This window comes from Vipera ursinii (genome assembly GCF_947247035.1).
Source record: "Vipera ursinii genome assembly, chromosome: 1".
NCBI lineage: Eukaryota > Metazoa > Chordata > Lepidosauria > Squamata > Viperidae > Vipera > Vipera ursinii.
This window is the reverse complement of record NC_139512.1, coordinates 120,430,786-120,453,276: the sequence shown is the minus strand read 5'-3', so window position 1 is coordinate 120,453,276 and position 22,491 is coordinate 120,430,786. Positions and strand designations below refer to the sequence as shown.

General features: G+C 42.3%; 1 protein-coding gene across 1 annotated transcript; it reads left to right on the top strand.

The window, feature by feature from the left end:
- The first annotated feature begins 333 nt into the window (after positions 1-333).
- On the top strand, positions 334-20,941 carry CYP27A1 (cytochrome P450 family 27 subfamily A member 1). Its single transcript, XM_083348157.1, has 9 exons — positions 334-726; positions 3,783-3,973; positions 6,003-6,202; positions 8,299-8,496; positions 8,733-8,893; positions 12,260-12,426; positions 16,439-16,520; positions 17,091-17,294; positions 18,835-20,941. The coding sequence occupies exons 1-9, from the start codon at positions 493-495 to the stop codon at positions 18,958-18,960; spliced, it is 1,563 nt and encodes a 520-aa protein (XP_083204283.1). The 5' UTR covers positions 334-492; the 3' UTR covers positions 18,961-20,941.
- Positions 20,942-22,491: the final 1,550 nt, after the last annotated feature.

The window sequence follows — 22,491 nt, the reverse complement described above, 5'->3', positions numbered from 1 at the left end:
TGCCGCTAGGGCAATACCGTACTAAATTTTCGGCTGCCCACAATGCGAATTGTCCCTTAATAGGCTGAATGAAGAACGCAGGGGGAGGAACGGGAGGGGGTTTTGATCGGAAGGGAGAGGCCTCTGCTCTGATCCTGGGAAGAAACTCGCGATCCCGGTATTTTTGCAGTGCCGAATCTTCCGAAACTGGTAGAACTGGACATCGTAAATCAAAACATCTCCAATGTAATCATATCTAAGTATCTGGATCCGAGGAGCTTATGGGCGGGAAAGGGTGTTTTTGACCCTGAACCGCCCCGCCCACGGCCTCTTGGGAAAGCGAGTCCGCGAAGAATCGATGGCTATTAACTGTGCCCGCCCGCTTCTACTGTTGTTTTTTTTTCCTTTCCTCTTCACGTGTACGCCTTTGGACAGCTCCTCCCGCGCTTAGCTGGAAGTCAACTTCCTTTCACTGTTTTCCACTTTCTTCTCGGCTAGTCGTCCAGGGGCGCTATGGTGAAGTGGGGCGGCTTTGCCGGGACATTGAGGCGCTGCCTGCAGTCGCCGCCCGGAGTACTCCGCCCGGCTACCCTTTGGAGGGTTACTTCTAGCGCTGCAGAGGCAGCTTCGGTCCCCCGGCGGGAAGAGCAGCTAAAGAGGCCGGAGGAGTTGCCCGGAATGGGGCCTCTTGAGGGCCTCTATTGGCTCTTCGTGAAAGGCTACTTGCTGCACACGCACCAACTTCAGGTGAGGGCCAGCGCGGGGCGTTATGTAACTGGGAGGCCACCGCGGACGTCTCCGGGGCGGGAACGGTCCTCCGGAGGAGGGAACCGCTTGCCGCTCTTACCTACATCGCTCGTTTCAAGTAGCCGGAAGGCTGCGCGGCAGTCTAAGAGATGAGCCGACGAGCCGAATGATTGCCGTTTTTGGAAAATGCCGGCAGGCGACCACCGGGCCCGGAGGTGCTGCTGGAGTTAAGTTGAGCACCGTAGAGCGGAGCTCTGTTTTTGCTGCTTCAGTCTGAGCCCAGCCCATGGTATTATTTCCTACGGGGAAATAGGGCGGTATACAAATCCAATGAATAAATAAATAAATAAATAAATAAATAAATAAATAAATAAATAAATAAATAAATAAATAAATAAATAAATAAATAACCACAGGAGCTTCTTAGAGAGCAGGGGTCTTCAAACCTGGCCCTTTTATGACTTGTGGACTTCAACTCAAAACTTTTCTCTTCCATCAGGCTGACCTGGATTGATGATGGGTTTTTAAATATGTTTTAATTTTTAATTGTAGTTAATTTTTTGGGGGGCTGTTATTTAATTCATTTTTTAATTTTTTTATTGTTGTAAGCCGCCCTGAGTCCCTTGGGAGATAGGGCGGCATATAAGTCCCAAAAATAAATAAATAAATAAATAAATAAATAAATAAATATATAGTAAATTTAGTTAATTCTGGCTTTTTTCAACAAGCCTTGATTAATGGCTTGGTGTGATGTGTGAAGGCAGGTAATAGGTTGTCTTCTGAAATAAAATAGAATTATGGTAAAAAAACTTGAAAGAAGATGTAAATGTCAAAGCACTACATAAATCATCATCACTACCTCTTCCTATGCATACTAAAGCCAATAAAATTAAGAATATTGAAGGCCTGTAACTTCCTACAGATGTTGTCACTGTAGACCAGGGGTGTCAAACTGCCGGCCCATGGACCAGTTTCATCATACCAAAGCTGTGCCCACCCCATTGCCAGCAATGCAAAAAGAGTTGCAATACGTCACGTGACGTGGAGAGTTTGACACCCATCCTGTAGGCTTTTAAAGTGGATAATACCCCATTATTGTCACACTTTAAAATGGAATTAAACTACTCCTGTGTCCTAAATTCCAATGGTCTCCTCAAGTCATAAACTTAGGCTTCAAAAGCAGTGAACTCATTTTTTTTTGCCTTCGCAGGGTGCTCAGAGAGTAGGAGATAAGAAATTACCTGAGAAAAAGGAAAATTAGAAGAATGTGTGAATTAAAACTAGGAAAAGGTTGAGTCCATCCACTATTCCATTCCATTCCATTCCATTCCATTCCATTCCATTCCATTCCATTCTATTCTATTCTATTCTATTCTATTCTATTCTATTCTATTCTATTCTGACCAAGTGGTTGAATTCCTCTGTCAGCTCAGGCTACTTACCAACCTGATTGTTTAGAAAAACTTGTTTTTTTCTGCTTTCCATAACAAAATGTTGCAAGAAGTTCAGATGTACAGATTAAAGTGCTGGATTCCAAACTAATAGAAAGATTTTTTAAAAAGGCAATTTTATTTCACCACAGCAGATGACATAATGTACTAAACATGGGCTGGGAATTATCACGTTTGAAAAACAGCATATGCAATTAGTTGGCTTTACTACGGAATCTATAATGTGCTCTTATAGGGAAATAAGTGCCTAACACAATTTACCAAGATGAAACAAAAATTCAGCAAAAATCATTATATTTTATTAAACATCAGTTTGGAGATTCTTTGTGTATTTTTAGAACACCAAAGTATAAACGAATATCATAATCAGGTAGGCACAATAATAGCCTTTTGACATCACAGGCTATACAGACATTGGACGTCAGGGACATCCGTTCAACTCAACAGTAAAACTCTCGGATTGCTAGGAACAAAAAACAAAGGCTGTTTTTGTAGAAACAGTTTATTTTTGGGAAAGCTGCCAGTCTCTCCTAGCTACTAAGAATCTGTGTAGTAACTAAATAGCTTAGTGTATGAGGCTGGTTGTGAATTGTTCCAAAAATTAGGCCAATTAAATTCAAGGTTCACGACATGACTTTATTTTTAAGAATAGTCACATCAGATGAGAACAAAGAGTAAAGATATGCAAAGTTTGGGGGTGAAGTCATAGGACTTCTATCATCCCATGTCATTAGCCACCAATTTTGCGGCTAGGAGGGAAGGTTGTACCCCAGTTTCTCCACTGTTGGGGTCCTAGAGGTTTGCCTTTGGAGAGCATTAATATATTCCGGGTTTGATATAAAATCATGTAAACAAAAAAAAACTGTGTTTAGCTAGAAATATACATAGATAAATCTGGATATCATTGAAGCTTCCCACAGAAGAGGGAAAAAAATATGTGATTCTTTCCTTAAATATTCATACAAATGAGAACTCAGTGTAAAAGCCAGTCTTCAGATCTATTTCATCCCTATTCTAAGAAACAGCTCAGGTTGAGCTTTTGGACAAAGGAACAGGCAAGTGCAGAAACTGGTTACGGGGGTTGCCTGCAACTCAAAAGAGAAATGTTTCACAAATGTGTTCCTTATCACTTGCATCCATCCCTGACATAAACCAATTGTTTTAGTATTGAGTTTGACATTCCACAGCCAGCAGCAGTATTTCCTCTCCCACCCCAATCTTGTTTCTTTCCTGGTTTCTTCCCCCCTCCCCCCACCTTTGCTGCAGCGCTCATATTTCATGAGGGGAAAGAGAAAAACCACCCAGGACGCTAACGCTGCTGGGATTGGCAATAGTTTTGACAGACCTCAACCCCTAATTTATCTGCCACTCATTCTAAGCTGAGAGAGAGAGAGCAGGTGAAGAGAAAGAATAAAGAATAAATAAATCTGCCAATGCTCCAAACTGCTTTCTAGCTTGAAGAACTGGATCAGTCTGAATAACTGACTCCACACAATTATTCCATTGACCAGTGAATGACCTACACACACACACACACACACACACACACACAAACACCATTTTTTTTACAACCTCTAAATGTCATCATTACTTTTTCTATTCTAGATTATTTTCAAGAAAAGATATGGCCCAATATGGAAGACTGATTTTGGTCCTTATGTTAGTATTAATATTGGAAGTCCAGAAATCTTAGAGGAGCTGTTACGTCAGGAAGGAAAATACCCAATACGGAGTGACATGGTCCTTTGGAAGGAACATCGAAACATACGGCACTTACCGTATGGCCCCTTCACTGAGTGAGTGTCAAGCAGTTACCTACCATAAATCTGTCCAGAAATTAAACAAAGAAACAGACTTCTAATATGAATTCACATAGATCTGCAAGTACGCCCAAGGCTTATCTATAATCTGCACATAAGGATGAAAATGAATCAATTGCTGTGCCTCAAAAAAGTTAATTACTATATCGGCTAGCTCCAGTACAACCTGTACGATGACATGTGCACTTTTCCTTTTGGCAAAATTAAGAAAACGTAACTCAAGCCTGCCTAGCAGTCATGGAAGGTATTATGTTTTTGAAATGTCTGGAAGAGCAGCTTACATTTCATTCTAATTCCTGAGAATGCTTGTATCAGAGCAACTCATTTCTTTGGGGAAGCTGAAGTAAACTCTGTGCTTCTTAGGGCTAATTTCTGAGCATGACTTTTGCAGCCACGGTACCTGCCATGGATCTGTAAGGGAGAAGATATAAATATTATTTAAACAGTATTTTTTCAGAAATGTCATGTAAGCTTTACCAATACTGTAGATCTTTGACCTAAATAACAGCACTGTGCAAATTCTCCAAATGTCTTCTAATCAGCTGGCACCCTTTATCATTTAGATTATAACTCATATGGTTCCTATTGTGCAAGTTATTTTTGTTCAATTTCAAAAAGATTAGAATTAATCTTTCTTTAAAAGAAACTTCATAACTTGTGGGGTATGTGAGATGTATGCTTATGTGTGTGGTAGATATAATTCACAAACATATAAAACAAAACATATACACATGTATTACAATATACAGATGCCTAACCTGTTATAACAAAAAGGTGCCTTGAAGAGAAAAAGAAGACAAATGTACTATAGTAAGGTAAAGGTTCCCCCGCACATGCGTGCTAGTCATTTCCAACTCTAGGGGCTGGTGCTCATCTCCGTTTCAAAGCTGAAGAGCCAGCGCTTGTCCGAGGACATCTCCATGGTCATGTGGCCGGCATGACAAGACGCCAAAGGCGCACGGAACGCTGTTACCTTCCCACCGTAGTGGTCCTTATTTTTCTACTTGCATTTTTATGTGCTTTTGAACTGCTAGGTTGGCAGAAGCTGGGACGAGTAACAGGCACTCACTCTGTTACGCGGCACTTGGGATTCGACCCGCCAAACTGCTGACCATCTGATCAACAAGCTCAACGTCCTAACCCACTGAGCCACCGCGTCCCTTAAATTTTACTATACCTGGAAAATAAAAAATAAAGGGGGAAAAAACCTCTAGAAAGTGTGTCTGGTGTGTGTGTGTGTATGTGAAAAAAACAAACCCTATAAACAAAGTAGAGACTTAACCACACCTAGCTAGCAGTTAAGTCTGCTAGTGAACTCTCTCAATAGATTCTTAGTAATGCATCTGATTCCACACATGCTCCAAATGTGAGCATGTGAGAATATTGTAACCCTAATGTAGCATAGCCTCTGAAGGAGGAAGAGAGGAGGAAGAGCTGAAGCTTAGACCACACTCTGATAAACTAACTCTAAACCCAAACCAGAAATGTAATTTAATAAAGCATCTCAAAATTGACCTCCCCCCCCTTTTGTAGAAAGTAAAGTGAAGGAAAGGGTGAAGAGCTTTCAGACCTGCAAGATTCTCTTACTGTAATCTTACAATAAAGTAAAGGTAAAGATTTTCCTGTCCAGTTGTGTCTGATTCTAGGGCAGTGTGCTCATTTCTGTTTCTTGGTTGAGGGAGCCAGCGTTGTCCAAATACATTTTCCATGATCATGCGGCCAGCATGGCTACACGCCAAAGGCACACGGAATGCTGTTATCTTCCCACCGAAGTGGTACCTATTAATCTACTCACATTTGCATGGTTTCAAACTGCTAGGAGCTGGGGCAAGAATGGGAGCTCACCCAGTTGTGTGGCACTCAAGTCTTGAACCTGGGCTGTCAACTTACCAGCTGACAAGTTCAGTATCTTTAACCAATGAGCCAGATAGTATTAGTACTCACAGTTTTGGTTTCCACTCTGGACAAATTCAAAGGGCTAACAAAACATCTCTCACATTCTTAGGGATGGAGAAAGGTGGCACCGTCTTCGGCAGGTGTTGAACAAGAGGATGCTCAAGCCTTCAGAGGCTATGCTGTATGCAGATTCCCTCAATGAAGTGGTGACTGATCTCATAGCGCACCTTGAAGAGGAGAGAAGAAAAAGTTCCTCAGGAGTAAAAGTTGAAGATATGGCCAACCTGCTGTACCGATTTGCCTTAGAAGGTATGTTTGTAGCTTGTGGTGATGCCATGAATAAGCTATGAGTTCTTTTATTTCTGAGGCTCTTTCTGGTACAGGATGTTATTATGACTTATTTAGCCACTTGTTTCTGAATCATCTGAGCTTTGGGAAGTTCTATGACACGAAACAATAAAATAGCCACAAATGGGTCTGGCTGCTTTGTGGTTGAGAGTATCATGTGAGCATAGTCACAATAAAGCTGAATATAAGCAGGGCTTTTTTTTCTCATAGAACGCTCAGAACGGAGTTCCGGCACCTTTTTCGGATGGAACCTTGTAGGGTAGGCAAGGCGGGTTGTGTGACATGTGGGAGTTCCGGCACCTTTTTCTTTTACAAAAAAAGCACTGAATATAAGATCTTATGATTCCAGGCAAGATTTGGTTTGGCTTGGATTTTAAAAGGAAGTAGGATCAAATGTAAAGCTGAACACTATCACTGCTGCATGTACCAAGGGGGAAATTGTTTCTTCCTTCCTCCACAAAATTCATGAAGAAAACTCCTTTTCTTAAGATTGTGGTTGTACCAGAAGAAAAGGTTGCAGGCAGAAATATTTTGTTCAGAATTTCAGTAGAGGGGGAAGATTACATTCCTCCTGCTTAGCTGTTCCTCATTATAGACATTGTAGGAAGAAAATTGGTTAGTCTATGGTGGCCAAAAAGCAGGAAAAATCTAGTAGTACATTCCTTTTTGCCACATTTTATTAAAAGGCATAACCTTCAGCTTACTTCATCAGAGGCACAAAATGACTAGGTTGACGTTGAATGGATGTAGGATTGAAATTTGGGTGAGACAGAGGGGGAAGAGAGGGAAAGACCAATCTGCCACTCACAAAAATGTATGCCTTTTAATAAGGCCAAGCCTAATTATTTTCATTTCCCTGCCATCTGGAAAGCTGATCTACTTGTACTCTTTAAAACATACATGTTAAATATAAAGAAGGACCTATCAGGCCTTCCTTGGGCTGCTGTGGACAAATAATAAAAGAAAGAAACGTTGCCTATACTGTAGATCGAGCTGTGACATTGTAGAGATAGGGAAAAGGAAAACAGGAATCAGGTGGCTCTGTGTGTGTGTGTATGTGTGTGTGTGTGTGTGTGTGTGTGTAATCTATCCCCACAAAGACATAAAGGGGATGAAAGTTGACCAGTAGGATTCAGCCAAAGCAATTTATCGCAAGATTCAAGTAAAGATTCCCATTTTCATTTATGAATCTGAATTGTTCTGAATTGTTGGCTAGGGCATTAAGGGAGCTGAAATGCAGCACCTCTGGAAGTCTAGGCTGAAAGATGCCTTAACATGAGACAGAGCAGACACCATGCTTCCAAGCAGGGAGAATATCACTCCCTGGAGAGTTTGAGTCCACTGTCTACAAATAATGTCTAGTTACCAGTATGGCCACTGTATATATCCTGCTCACTGGACTATCATCCATTTCAGTATTTCTATACAAATCAGAAGCATAACCACAATAGCTTTCATTATGACTAATGGCATTCTTCCCACATCACATCTTTATCTGACCCATTTCTTTCTAGACTGCAGCTTTCTTTTCTTACTGGCTGCCATTTTGCATATTTATTTATTTATTTTATTTATTTTGGGGACTTATATGCCGCCCTATCTCCCGAAGGACTCAGGGCGGCTAACAACAATAAAAACAACAATACAAAAGTTAAGAGAAATTAAATAAACAGCCCCAAAATAAATTAACTAAACAATTAAAAATTGAAACATTTTAAAAACCCGTCGTCAGTCCAGGTCAGCCTGATGAAAAAGGAAAGTTTTGAGGTCGCGGCGAAAGGACCGGAGATCCGGGGCCATCCGGAGCTCAAGGGGGAGCTGGTTCCACAGGGCTGGCGCTCCCACAGAGAAGGCCCTCCCCCTGGGGGTCGCCAGCCAACATTGTCTAGCCGACGGCACCCTGAGGAGGCCCTCCCTGTGTGACCGCACTGGGCAATGGGAAGTCGTCCCCGGCAGCAGACGGTCCTGCAAATATCCCAGGCCTAGGCCATGTAGGGCTTTAAAGGTAAGTACCAGCACCTTAAATTATATGACTCAACTGTATTTTTCACCTCCAGGTATCTCCTGTATTCTCTTTGAGACCCGCATTGGCTGTCTAGACAAACAGATGCCCGTTGAAACAAAAAAATTCATTGATGCTATTGGATATATGTTCAAGAATTCTGTCTTTGTCACCTTCCTACCCAAATGGACACGGAACATGATGCCTTTCTTTAACCGCTATCTACAAGGCTGGGATGTTATCTTTGCCTTTGGTATGTGAGTGAGAGGGATTTGGGAATAATTCTCTGGATTTTTGGTCAAATCAGCTTGATGTCATCCAAGGAGCTGACATTTGTCTTGTGTTCCTCTTGGGGAATTTTGTATTTTCTTTAAGCTGCTTTGTACAGCCAAGGAATCAATGGATGAAAATCTGTCCATTGTAATGGCTATTGTCTTGCTAGTCTCGCTAGTCTCAATATTGTGTAACTGAAGCTCTTTCATGCTATAGGAAAAAAACTGATTGACCAGAAGACTTTGGATTTAGAGAAGCGTCTGGAACGGGGTGAGGAAGTTTCAGGATACTTGACATACTTGCTTTCCAGTGGGCGGCTTAGTCATGAAGAGATATATGGAAGCATAGCTGAGCTGCTGTTGGCTGGTGTTGACACGGTAGGACATTGACTTCCTATTCTTCCTATAAGGGTGCCTGGACGCTTGAGCAAAAGTGATGGCAAAGGCTTGTTATGTTGTTGAGCATGTTGTCACCTGCTGACCAGCCTATATTCCTCACAATGCTGCTTGAAAGCCCAAATATGCACTAGAACAGTGATGGCAACCTATAACATTAGTGTCAAAGATGACACATCAGAGTGTTTTGCCCATGTTCACTAACACCCGGCAACTTTTCTTGAAAGCATGCCTGGTTCTCATGACTGTGCTGTCGTGCAGACGCTGGACCTTCTGAAAATCATGTTAGAATGGGGCATGCTTTCACAGAATTTTCAGAGGCTGCAGAAGCCACAGGAGACGATTCTCTGCAGTTGCTTCAAGATCAAAAGCCTTGTGCAACCCAGAGCAGCCTCAGGTAAACCGCAGGGGCCTGTCAACAGAAAGAGAACATCACCTAAAGGTAAGCAGTATGTGGCAGATCCTGGGGACTGCTAGGCTGCAGGACAATCACACCTTGGCAAATGGTGTGAAGTGGTCTTTTTGAGTAGCAGTAGTGGCATTAGGGCTGAAGTCAAGACCCAGGCCTCTATTTCAGGCCCAACCTTGGCCCTACCAAGTGCCACAGTACAGGATGGCCTAGACTGGGGAGGAGGGGTAATAGAGAATTGTTTCCCTTTTGTTTGGGATGTGTGTGCAAGTATAGCACGGCAGCAGAGTCAAGCTAGGCGTTTTCCAAATTCTTGACACTAAGCCCAACATTTGGTATCATTGCACCAGATGCTTAAGAGCACTCTTCTAGAGCATAAATACACAGGAAGCTGTGTTGTACAAAGTCAGGTTCTTTTGCCTACTTGCTGAATTGTCTGTTTTATTTACTATATTTTTGTACTAGCACCCTCCACAAGACTGATGGTGATGCACAGTTGTTAGCATTTTAAGTGACAATAGTTTGCTGGCTTCCAGAGACCCTTTTCCTGATTCTCTGACCTTGAGTAATATCATTTTGAACCTGTTGCCTATTCTGCATAAAGCATGAGTTCTACCCTGAACCATGAGCCTTCCCCGAAATGTCTGGGGGGGGGGGGAAATCAGCTGTTACAAAAGGATTGAGGACCGTGGCTGAGAATAAGATTCCTTTTTTAATCTTCCTTTTCAGTATGGGTGAATATCTGAAAAAAAATCTTACAAATCTTGACTTTGAATATCTTTTATAGCATTTTTATTTAATTACTATACAGGTGAAACTCAAAAAATTAGAATATCGTGCAAAAGTTCATTTATTTCAGTAATGCAACTTAAAAGGGGAAACTAATATATGAGATAGACTCATTGCATGCAAAGCAAGATAGTTCAAGCTGTGATTTGTCATAATTGTGATGATTATGGCTTACAGCTCATGTAAACCCCAAATCCACAATCTCAGAAAATTAGAATATTGTGAAAAGATGCAATATTCTAGGCTCAAAGTGTCCCACTCTAATCAGCTAATTAAGCCATAACACCTGCAAAGGGTTCCTGAGCCTTTAAATGGTCTCTCAGTCTGGTTCAGTAGGAATCACAATCATGGGGAAGACTGCTGACCTGACAGTTGTGCAGAAAACCATCATTGACACCCTCCATAAGAAGGGAAAGCCTCAAAAGGTAATTGCAAAAGAAGTTGGATGTTCCCGAAGTGCTGTATCAAAGCACATTAATAGAAAGTTAGGTGGAAGGGAAAAGTGTGGAAGAAAAAGGTGCACAAGCAGCAGGGATGACCGCAGCCTGGAGAGGATTGTCAGGAAAAGGCCATTCAAAAGTGTTGGGGACTTTCACAAGGAGTGGACTGAGGCTGGAGTCAGTGCATCAAGAGCCACCACACACAGACGGATCCTGGACATGGACTTCAAATGTCGTATTCCTCTTGTCAAGCCGCTCCTGAACAACAATCAATGTCACAAGCGTCTTACCTGGGCTAAAGAAAAACAGACCTGGTCTGTTGCTCAGTGGTCCAAAATCCTCTTTTCTGATGAGAACAACTTTTGCATCTCATTTGGAAACCAAGGACCCAGAGTCTGGAGGAAGAATGGAGAGGCACACACTGCAAGATGCTTGAAGTCCAGTGTGAAGGTTCCACAGTCTGTGTTGATTTGGGGAGCCATGTCATCTGTTGGTGTTGGTCCACTGTGCTTCATTAAGTCCAGGGTCAATGCAGCCATCTACCAGGAGATTTTGGAGCACTTCATGCTTCCTTCCGCAGACGAGCTTTATGGGGATGCTGACTTCATTTTCCAGCAGGACTTGGCACCTGCCCACACTGCCAAAAGCACCAAAACCTGGTTCAATGACCGTGGGATTACTGTGCTTGATTGGCCAGCAAATTCACCTGACCTGAACCCCATAGAGAATCTATGGGGCATTGCCAAGAGAAAGATGAGAGACATGAGACCGAACAATGCAGAAGAGCTGAAGGCTGCTATTGAAGCATCCTGGTCTTCCATAACACCTCAGCAGTGCCACAGGCTGATAGCTTTCATGCCATGCCGCATTGAGGCAGTAATTGCTGCAAAAGGGACCCAAACCAAGTACTGAGTACATATGCATGCGTATACTTTTCAGAGGTCCGATATTGTTCTATGTACACTCCTTGTTTTATTGACTGCATGTAATATTCTAATTTTCTGAGATTGTAGATTTGGGGTTTTCATGAGATGTACGTCATAATCATCACAATTATGGCAAATCACAGCTTGAACTATCTTGCTTTGCATGTAATGAGTCTATCTCATATATTAGTTTCCCCTTTTAAGTTGCATTACTGAAATAAATGAACTTTTGCACGATATTCTAATTTTTCAAGTTTCACCTGTATTTGTGTTCCGTCCTTCTTCTAAATTAGAGATTCAGACTTAGGAATAAGCTTGAATTGTAAGGGAAACTCTACAAATTCATCAAGAACTGCCTATCAGAAACAGATAGGCTCATTGAAAAAAAAGAGAGAAGGGGAACAGTCACATTTCTAATTTTGAGGAATGTGTCAGTATAGCAAACTGCCATGTTTTATTTATCATACAGTGTTGGGAGAGAAATTTGGCTCGGACCATCTAACCTTTATAACAGGACCTTGAGAACCCACGTCTGTTCCAAGATCCTGTCTAGCGATTTCTACCCAGAAGGGACCATTTTCACAAGCAATGCACCCGCAGCAATTTGCAGCAGTGACCCACCTACAGTGAAATCATCATACGAATGCCTTTACACATGTGCATCCCAGTGTCTGACACAAGACATACGTCACAGCATTTGTGATGATGTCACCAGACTTATGTGTTCCTTCCCCTGCCCAGAGCGGATGCCTATCACTTTCACTCTCTTGTTTGGTCTTTTCAGACATCCAATACACTGTCTTGGTGTTTGTACCATCTGGCTAAAAATCCAGACATCCAGGAAGCTTTGTACCAGGAAATAGCCAAAGAACTACCCACAGGCCAAATCCCTGAAGCCAAAGACATCAGCAGGATGCCTCTGCTTAAGGCAGTAATCAAGGAGACTCTCAGGTAGGATCTTCTCAGTATTTGAGCAAAGAAGCAGGGTGCAGTCTTAAACCTCAGATCAAGGACAGAATAGCCACTGCTGCAGCTTTGTACCCTGGTCACTTTGCCCAAGGTTTCAAAGACACTACCAACAGCTCTCAAGTTACAACCATAACGAAGCCTGCACCATTATTACGATCCAGTTTCATGCAGTGGTTGTTAAGCAAATCCTCATGGGCATTAAGCAGATCAGTTGCTTGCCATGGGTGCAGTTTGCCGAAAACTGGAAGTGCCGGTTTTCAACAAAGCCCTAGTAAAGCGCAGTCATATTCAGCCTTGTGCAGCCGTATGCTGAGTGCCTGAAGGTTGTGTGACTGCGGGGGGGAGGAGCGACTGTCAGAACTTCAGATCTGGGTTATAAGTAACTCCAAGGTAAGTTGATGATAAGTCGAGGGGTACCTGTAGTCATAAGAATGTAAGAGCAGACTGGAAGTCTTGCGAATGCAAAATTCTGGACCGCCTGATGTGTTCAGGAAATGGGGAAGCCCAAACAGAATATTTGTCAGTCCCCAAGAAACTAGTACAGTATTTTCCCCAATTTTCATGTATGCTTCTGTGGGGCCCCCTATGGCTTTTGTATTTGTGTATGCTTGCCATCAAGGTAGCCTTGACTCCTGATGACTACATTGGTCTGAAAGGAGATTGTTCTAAGTTCTAGCTGGGTCACGACTTTTCTGCCAGTTTGTATCAAAACACTATAATCACCTTTTTACAATGCTCTCTTGGGATCTGGCATTCTTTACTTTAAAAAAAAGGGGTTCTTTTCTCCCTTTTGTTTATTTGTGTGCCTTCGAATTGACTTGTAACAACTGCTTGGACTAGTCCGCAGTTTTCTTAGCAAGGTTTTTCAGGAGTGGTTTGCCACTGCCTCCTTCCTAGGGCTGGGAATAAGTAACTGGTCCAAGGTCATCAAGTTGGCTTTTTTTTTTATCCCATTTATATCCCGCCCTTCTCTGAAGACTCAGGGCGGCTTACAATGTAAGAAGCACAAATCAATGAGCTTAGCAATAGCCTTCATTCTATGTATATGCCTGCTTATTAGGGCTTTCGGGGGGCCCCCAGCAGCATTTTACAAAGTCAGCTTATTGCCCCCAACAATCTGGGTCCTCATTTTACCTACCTCAGAAGGATGGAAGGCTGAGTCAACCTGAGTGCCTAAGGGAGGACCAGAATTCATGGTCTCTTGTTTTCAAGCCTCATGCTCTTAACCACTACCTCAAATTGCTTCTCACCTCTGCCTTGGAGTTTCTAAAAGGCTTTGCATGTTTATCCAATTAACTTCAGAAGTTAATGAACACAACTCCTGCTCCAGCAAAAATACTACGAAGGGTGCTCTACTGTACCTCTGTGAAGATCTGACCTGGAAAGTTAACACAACCCAGGTGACTAGAAAGGCCCAACAGAGGCTTCACTTTCTTAGGGTCTTGCGGAAGAACAGGGTAGAACAACGGCTAATGACCCTCTTTTACCGGTCTACTATAGAGAGCGTCCTCTCTTGTATGGTATTGTGGTTTGGTATGCTGGTCTGACAGCCGCGGACAAGAAAGTATTACAGAGGGTAGTGAGCACAGCACAAGACATTGTGGGCTGTCCCCTGACACCACTGGATGACATCGCCAGGGCTCGTTGCCTTGGAAGAGTGAGGAAGATTCTCAGGGATGACTCACACCCTGGACGGTATCTCTTTACTCTCCTACCATCCGGTGGGAGATATAGGAGTATAGCCAGCCGTACCAACAGGCTGAAAAATAGCTTTTATCTGTGGGCTGTTAGACTTTTAAATGGGACATAATCTCTGTGAACTTATGCAGAATTGACTTGGGAGGCCGGTGTGTGGTGTAGTTGGTTCACATGGTGTGGTAGGATGGAGGGTTTGTTGTCACTGTGTGTTGGGGGGGTGTGAACACGGGGGGGAGGCTCAGCTAATCTCAATGTACACATGTTGTACTTTGACAATAAAGGTTTATTATTATTATTATTATTATTATTATTATTATTATTATTATTATTATTATTATTATTATCATTGTAATTCTGCCCAGAGGGTTCCTCATCAGCAGGAACCGTATCCTCAGCTCCTGGAGCTCCCACTTCTGTCCCAAAGCAAAAGTACCATCGCATTTGACTAACGTTTAATTCTTGCTTTTGACTGCTCTGCCTGGTTTTTTCCAAATCTTCTTTCCTTGCCACAAAACAAATGCAGGGAGGGAAGAACGAGAAAGGGCAGGCCACTTTTTGGGACTCCCTGGTGGCCAGCAGACCTGTGTGTCTGCTTCAAAAGAGTGAGAGAACATATACAGTAGTATATAAATGTTGCTAATGGTTTGTGGGTAGAACCAGCACTGCTGTGGAAAAAGCCTAGGTCAGTGATGACGAACCTATGACACGTGTCAAAAGTGACACACCACACTATTTTGGGTGACACCAATATTCATTCACCAACATCTGTCAATAGTTATTCTCAAAAGCATGCCCAGTCCTCACGTGATTTCTCAGAGGCTGAGAAGGCCGCGTGAGAACGGGGTGGTGCTCTTACATGGTCAACTTTGAAAATGAGCATGGTTACAGCCATTTTCCTTACTCATTTTCGGTTGACACATAGCACAGAGGGAGGGGGTTTACCAGGTGCTTCGCCAGACAAAACAGACTTTCTCCCATGGGAACCAAGGTCATTGGCTGCTCCTGGGACTGCAGACTGGGTGTTTCATGAAAAGCCCACCAAGAAGTTGTATTGGGGAATGTAGTAACTTGCATAGCTTTAGGGGTGAGATTTCTTAACTTTGTTTTGGGGATTGTTTTTTATTTTAATTTTTTTTTATTTTAATCCCATTTATATCCTGCCCTTCTGTTACATGTCTATTCAGACTTGGTTTCACTTTTGACATGCCGATACTTTGTATCAATAAACATGTTCTTTGAGGAACTTGCAAGCCTCAGAGTTCTGCTTTATTTGTCTCTGTTGGAACCATGACACACATGGCCTCTGGAGATTCAAAAATCACATGAGAATGGTGCATGCTTTTGCATGATTTTCAGAGGCTGCAGGGGCCATGAAAGAGTACTCTCCAAAGCCACTTCAAGGACAAAGGTCTCAAGTGACCTGGAGCTATCTTACCGATAGGTAGGCCTCAGGGACCTGTCAACACAAGGAAAACATTGCTTGAAGTGAAGGGGCATGCAGCAGATCCTGGAGATCATGTGCCCCCACTTGAAGGGCATGCAGCAGATCCGGGAGAGCCATATAACATTGGACGGTATATTTTTTGAAAATAAATTAATATGAAAGAATTGTGGTTTTTTTCTTTTATTGGGGTGTTGTGATTCAGGGTCAGCCTGTGGGTTCGGCAGTTGGGTCGGACGACTCAGAGGAGGAGGAGGGGGGTGTTGAAGAGCTTGCTGATGATGGCTTTGAGGCTCCGCAGAGCCCTCAGCCAGGCCCCTCCCACCTGGTCACGACGGAGACCCAGCTGTGTGAGCCTGACAGCGTGGATGAAGATGACCCACAGCTGGCCCTGTTCAAGGACGCCCGACGCAGGAGGCAGTCAATCAGGAGTAAACAGGAAGGCAATGGGGCACCTCGGAAGGAGGCAGAGAGAGGCCACGCCCTGAACTGTATTTAAGGGGAATGTGTGGGAGGGTTGGTTTGCTGAAGGCAACCGCTTGGATAGTTCCTGTTTCATAGCTCCTGTTTCATGGTTGGTGTCTTGTCTTGCTCTGTTTTATGTTAATAAATTTGGCAGGCTTTATTCCAGCCTCTTGCCATTTGTAAAGGGGTTGTCCCTACTTTTGCTGCAGGGCCGGTAGCAGGCTGGTACAGAACATGGGGTTAGGGTGACATGCCAGCACAGCCATATAGGCATTTTCCAAATTTTCAACATGCCAAACCCAAAAGGATTGCCATCACTGGCCTAGGTCATTAGGGGTCTCTTCCTGCTGTTCCGTGCTGCCTACTGATCTGCCACGTTCCCCTTTATAGGCTTTATCCTGTGGTCCCCGCCAACGCACGAGTTATTGCAGAGAAGGAAGTTGTCATTCAAGGATACAAGTTCCCAAAGAATGTAAGTACTGGTGTATTATTGATCTTGCAACCAGGAAGTCTCTAAGTGAATTGGGCTTAGTAACCAGAAAGAATGTGAAACGTGATGTTATCATTGGGATAGTAGGCAGATAGTAGGAATGCTAGCATCCACCAGGAATGTCAGTCCATGCTAGGCAGAACTAAGCAAAGTCTAGGAAAATGGACAGGTTGGAATAGATAAGGGTCAAAGATTAAATTAGAAAGCAATTTTATTTTTTAGATAATTTTTTTCTATTGGGTGTAAAACAGCCCATGCAGCCTGAGAACTCACTGCTTGGCCAATACCAACAGCTGCCAAAGACACAGACTCTGTGCCTGTTGCACATACACCATAGAGCTTGATCTTTGTCTACTGACAGCATTTGTATTTTGGAAAAATGCCATATTCTATCATCTCCCACATGAAAGGGATCCCACTATAGACTCTGCCCATGTTTGTTGCCACCATCATAGATCTGCCTGAGGAAGAACCTTGTGGAAGACCAGTATAACTCCGTTGACTTATTCAGAAATCCTTTTTCTAATTTTCTGTGCTTTCCATTGGGCTTAGACCCTCTTTGTCCTGGCTCACTACGGCATCTCACACGATGAGGACAACTTTCCAGAGCCAGAATGCTTCCGGCCGTATCGCTGGTTGCGAGACCAGAGAGAGGTGTCTCCTCACCCCTTCAGTTCCATTCCCTTTGGTTATGGAGTACGTGCCTGTGTAGGGCGTCGCATTGCTGAACTTGAAATGTATCTGGCTCTTGTCAGGGTAAGTAATTTCTCTGTGTAAGTGTACACAGGACAGTCTCTGTATGATCTGTGATATCATAGCTGCAAAATATAGCCAAATTCCAACTCTGAATTTCTGGGATCCGATTTCTGTCCATAGGTGGAATTCCCCCTACTTTTTTATGGGACATATACATTTCTTAGTGGTTTCCCAGAAGGTGGAAGGTGAAGGTTACAACAGTTCTGAAAAAAGGAACTTACAACTGGTCATTGCACTTGCAATCATTAGAGCATTCCTTATGGTCACATGATCAAAATTCAGGGGCTTGGCAACTGGCATGTACTTACGACAGTTGCAGTATCCCAGAGTCATGTGATTGCCGTTTGCAACCTTCCCAGTCAGCTGATGACAAGCAAAGTCAGGGGGGAAAGCCGGACTCAACCACTGCATGATTCACTTAACAAATCATAGAATCATAGGGGCGAAAGGGACCTTGGAGGTCTTCTAGTCCAACCCCCTGATCACAGCAGAAGTCCTTATAGTACCATCCCATACAAATGGTTGTCCAGTGTTTTCTTGAAAATCTCCGGTAATGGAGCACTCATCAGTCTGGGAGGCAAGCTGTTCCACTGATTATTATTCATACTATCAGGAAATTCCTCCATTTTTTCCAGGCTGAATTTCCCTCTGATGAGCTTCCAACCATTGTTTCTTGTTCTGCCTTCGGGTGCTATGGAGAATAAATGGATGCCCTCTTCCCTGTGAGAGTCCTGCAAACATTGGGAGACTATTATTATGTCTCCCCTGAGCCTTCTCTTCATTAGGCAAAACATACCTAGTTCCCTTAACTGTTCACCCCAGGATTTAGCCTCCAGACCCCATATCAACTACGTTGCTCTTCTCTAAATTACTTAAGAACCAATTATGGCAAAAAGGTCACAAAATCAAGTGCAACTCACTTGTAACAGCCATTCTGTTTAGCAACAGACATTCTGGTCCCAATTGTAGTGATAGGTCAAAGACTACCTGAGTCTAATACTGCAAGCATATAGGATATTTGATAATCCTGTGACTTCTTGGTCTTTGTGGGACTGATCATTCTCTCTTTCCTATCTCATTGTGTTTTGTAGTAGATTTAACGTCAGTGGGTAGCTGGAATAGAGGGAAAGGGATGCAATAATACTAGTTCCTCATTAAAGAAGTAATGAAAAAGTCAGAGAAGTAGAGATTTCCCTATACCAGAAGATGTTAATATAACTTTATGGTGGAAAGGAAAGGAGAGGAGAGGAGAGGAGAGGAGAGGAGAGGAGAGGAGAGGAGAGGAGAGGAGAGGAGAGGAGAGGAGAGGAAGGTATATTTGAGGATTCTACCATTTTAATTATGAATTGATTAGTGGATATGCCTTTAGGAGAAAAAGATAATTCTTCTCCATTCTCACAACTTTGCCAATGGGCAACCATTTTGTCATAAAATGCTATGGTGCAGGAGGTTGGAAACAAATATCAATAATGTGAATGGATTTAGGGCAAAGTAGAACTAGACTGAAATAATGTGCAATTTTTCTCTGGGTTGTTTCCAGATAATCCAGAAGTTCTTGATCAGACCAGACCCGCAGTGCACTGATGTGAAGTCTGTTTCCCGTATTGTGCTGGTGCCAGACAAGCCGATTAACTTGGATTTCCTTGACCGACAGACAAGGCCTTAATGTTTAGTATTCTGCAGAGATTTAGAGAATCAGCTTTGGGATTGGATTGTGTTCTGGCTGGTCTACTGACATAATACTTGAGGAGCTCCACTCTTCAGGCGGGATTCTGTCTAAAAGTTGTCCATCTTACCATCCTATACTAGTGGATTTTCTATACGCAGTTCACCAAAAGCAACATTTGCAGCATTGCAGGCTTCCCTCAAGAGTACACTCATCCCACTTTCCTGTTCCTGGGCTTCCAATAACCGGTGGTCAAAGTTTAGAAGTACAGAACAAAACCAGCTACAGTGTGTCACCTTGGGCTAGCCACTTTCTCTCAGCCCTAACAAGGAGGCAATGGCAAACCACTTCTGAGAAACCTTGCCAAGAAAACTGTAGTGACTTATTCAGGCAGTCTCTGAGAATCTGACAAAACTGAATGGGGAAAAAACCAAACCCTTGCTTCAACCAATTAAAAAAAAACTCTTTTGATGGGAGGAGGCCTTCATGTATTCAATTCTACATGTCCCCTCCTTCCAGAGAAGTGTATATAGGATGTGCGGTTCATACTATTGCCACATCATCCTTATATATTGGGAAATGGTTTACCGTAATCCTTCTTTCAAATGTTACTAATTTAATTACTCGAAACTGGGAGCAGAGATGGGAGCTGTGCCATGAAACTCCACTTCAAACAGTGAAAGTGTAACTGGATTTTGTACACTGACTGCAAATTTCAGAAGGGAAGACAGTTTTACACCAGCTAAGGCTTTCTTCATGTGTAAGTTCAGGCTCCATACATGAGTGCCAGGGAAGACCTGGCATGGAGTGCCATCTGCATCATGAACCACATCTTTGCGAGCTACCAGTGATCGCTGGAGAAATTGGCAATCATTGATTTGGAGGCTGTGGTTTATTATTCCTTGTTCCATTAATGCAATTAGAGTACAGGTACTTAGTACATTCATTTTAACATAAAAAGTAGCCAGAAAAGCACATAAGGTTACATATGAAATAAACATGTGCACTAATTGTAATAACTAAAATCATTAATATTGCTTGTGGGATGACCGGAATATAATTATCTAAGGAAAAGCACACTTTTTTTGGCTGGATGCAATATAAATGTAACAAGGGCAACTCAGATATAGTACTTAATGTGTATTCAGACCAGGATGCTATATAACAGGTAGAGTGAGGAATTAGTGATTCAAAAATACAGTCAGCCATGAAGGTGATCAAGGTACGTCTTTCAGCCAAACCTCCATCACAAAGTTCTGAGAATAAAATTTACTTCCCCATAGGTTTCCTTGTAAGAAAAGAAAATGAAAAAAAATATAAATTATGAAGCATATTCCCTCTACTGTATATATCATTAGGAAATACATTTATCTGATTTCTAAGAAGCCTCTACAAATTTGTCCAGTAGCAAGCTGATATGCAAAAACCAGCAAATTCATTGGTGGTTAAGACTACAAGATCTACAGATTAAGACAGCTGGGCAGAAACTGAGAGACCCTGAATTCTAGTCCCACTTTAGACATGAAACCTGGGCCACCCACTCTCTCTCAGCCTTAGGAAGCAAGTAGCTGCAGAACAGTTCTGAAAATCTTGCCAGGAAAACTGTGGGAGCTGGTCCAGACAGTCACCAGGAGTCACTACTGAAAGATTTGTACATGCGCATGCATGCGTGTGCACGCACACACACACACATACACACAGGCTGTTTAGAACATGGAAGCACTGACTGAAAAGTCAGTCTTAGCATGTGCATGTGTAAACACACAGACACGTTTACTCTACTAGAAGAAGTCAAAATGAAGAAAAAATATTACTGGAGCTTTAAAAGGCATCAAGTTGTTTGTACCACAAGGTATTTATTTACAGTTTATTGAACATGAAAATGTTGAAGGCCTGACTGTTACACTGGTATGTTGTGTTTCTGGCCTCTATGCAGGCACATCTGTTGGTGTAATGGAGTGAAACTGGAAACAAAATTTTAAATAGCCCCACATGCTCATGAAATACAATAGTCTTTTTTTTATTTAGGTACTCAAACAGCTAGCCAGTAAGGCATACAAGCTGCTACTGTTATCAATATCACTGCCATTCTGATGTAAATATAATTAAAGCTACAGAAAAATTGGGCTCAAACTGGAAATGATTTCGAGACTTCAACTCTTATACCAGAGGTGGTGAGCCTATGGTCTGCAGACCTTGCTGAGAGCTCTAATTCCCAGCAGCCTTAACCAGCATGGCCAAAGATGGCACATCAGTATAAGTACATCATCATACAAACCCAAACGCTACTATTTCCAGGATAAGATGCATGATGCAATATAGAGAAAAGTCAGGAATAGTAAGACGAATCAATTAAAGCCTTGAGATTGAAAGTGAAACGTAACACTTGTTTATACCCGGAAAATTAACTATACTTCTCTGTGCCTTTCTATACTTCCCCCATTCCTATACACGGCTTTTTTTTTTTTTTAAAAAAAAAACCTCCATTAGGTGATGAAAATTTGGAAAATTCAGGTTGCTGAGGTCAGGGATGTAGGAGGCCAAAAATTTTTTCAACTGAAATGCTACAAAAGATGCTGGGACCAGATTCATGATTAAATTTCATGTTTAAAAATGGTGGTTACTTTTTAAAATATTGACCAAATATCGACTCCAGCTATGAAAATTCAGAAAATTAGTGTTGCCAAGGTCAGGGATGTGGGAGGATGGGCAGCCAAAAATGTTTTCAACTGAAATGCTTAAACGGATGCTGGGACCAGTTTCATGGTTAAATTTCATGCTTAGAAATGGTGTTTGTTGCTTTAAAAAAATGAAGCAAATATTGATTCCAGCTATGAAAATTCAGAAAATGTATTGCCAAGATCAGGGACTTGGGATACTGGGAGGCTGAAATTTTTTTCATCTGAAAAGCTTACTTTCACAGGGCATTTTCTTGCAACTATCATCCAAAAACTGACATACAGATAGTCCACAACTTACAACAGTTCACTGAAAAAAGTGACACGATCATTTTTCACACTTACGATCATTGCAGCATCCTCAGGTCACCTGATCAAAATTCAGATGCTTGGCAACTGACTCATATTTGTGACAATTGCAGTGTCCCAGGGTCATGTGATCCCCTTTTGTGACCTTCTGACAAGTAAAGTCAATAGGGAAGCCAGATTTACTTAACAATGTTAGTGACTTAACTGTAATGATCCACTTAACAACTGTGGCCAGAAAGGTGGTAAAATGGGACAAAACTCACTTAACAAATATCTCACTTAGCAACATAAATTTTTGCTCAATTATGGTCGTAAGTCGAGGACTACCTGTTCTTCATATTCACCACAGCTAACTTTTAATTTGGATTGCAGAGATTGCTTTCATCATTGAGTCCCAATGATCATATTATTTGAAACTGGAGTTTTTCTTATTTATATCCATCTCTATTTTGTCCACAGATATGATATATACTGTAACTCCTACACATTCCTTAGATCAGGGGTAGGCAACCTTGGCTCTTTTATGACTTCGTGGACTTCAACT

Coding starts and splice junctions, on each gene's coding strand:
- CYP27A1 (XM_083348157.1), top strand. CDS start 493: ATGGTGAAGTGGGGCGGCTTTGCCGGGACATTGAGGCGCTGCCTGCAG. Junction 8,497..8,732: donor GGATGTTATCTTTGCCTTTG/GTATGTGAGTGA, acceptor TTCATGCTATAG/GAAAAAAACTGATTGACCAG. Junction 8,894..12,259: donor TGTTGGCTGGTGTTGACACG/GTAGGACATTGA, acceptor TGGTCTTTTCAG/ACATCCAATACACTGTCTTG.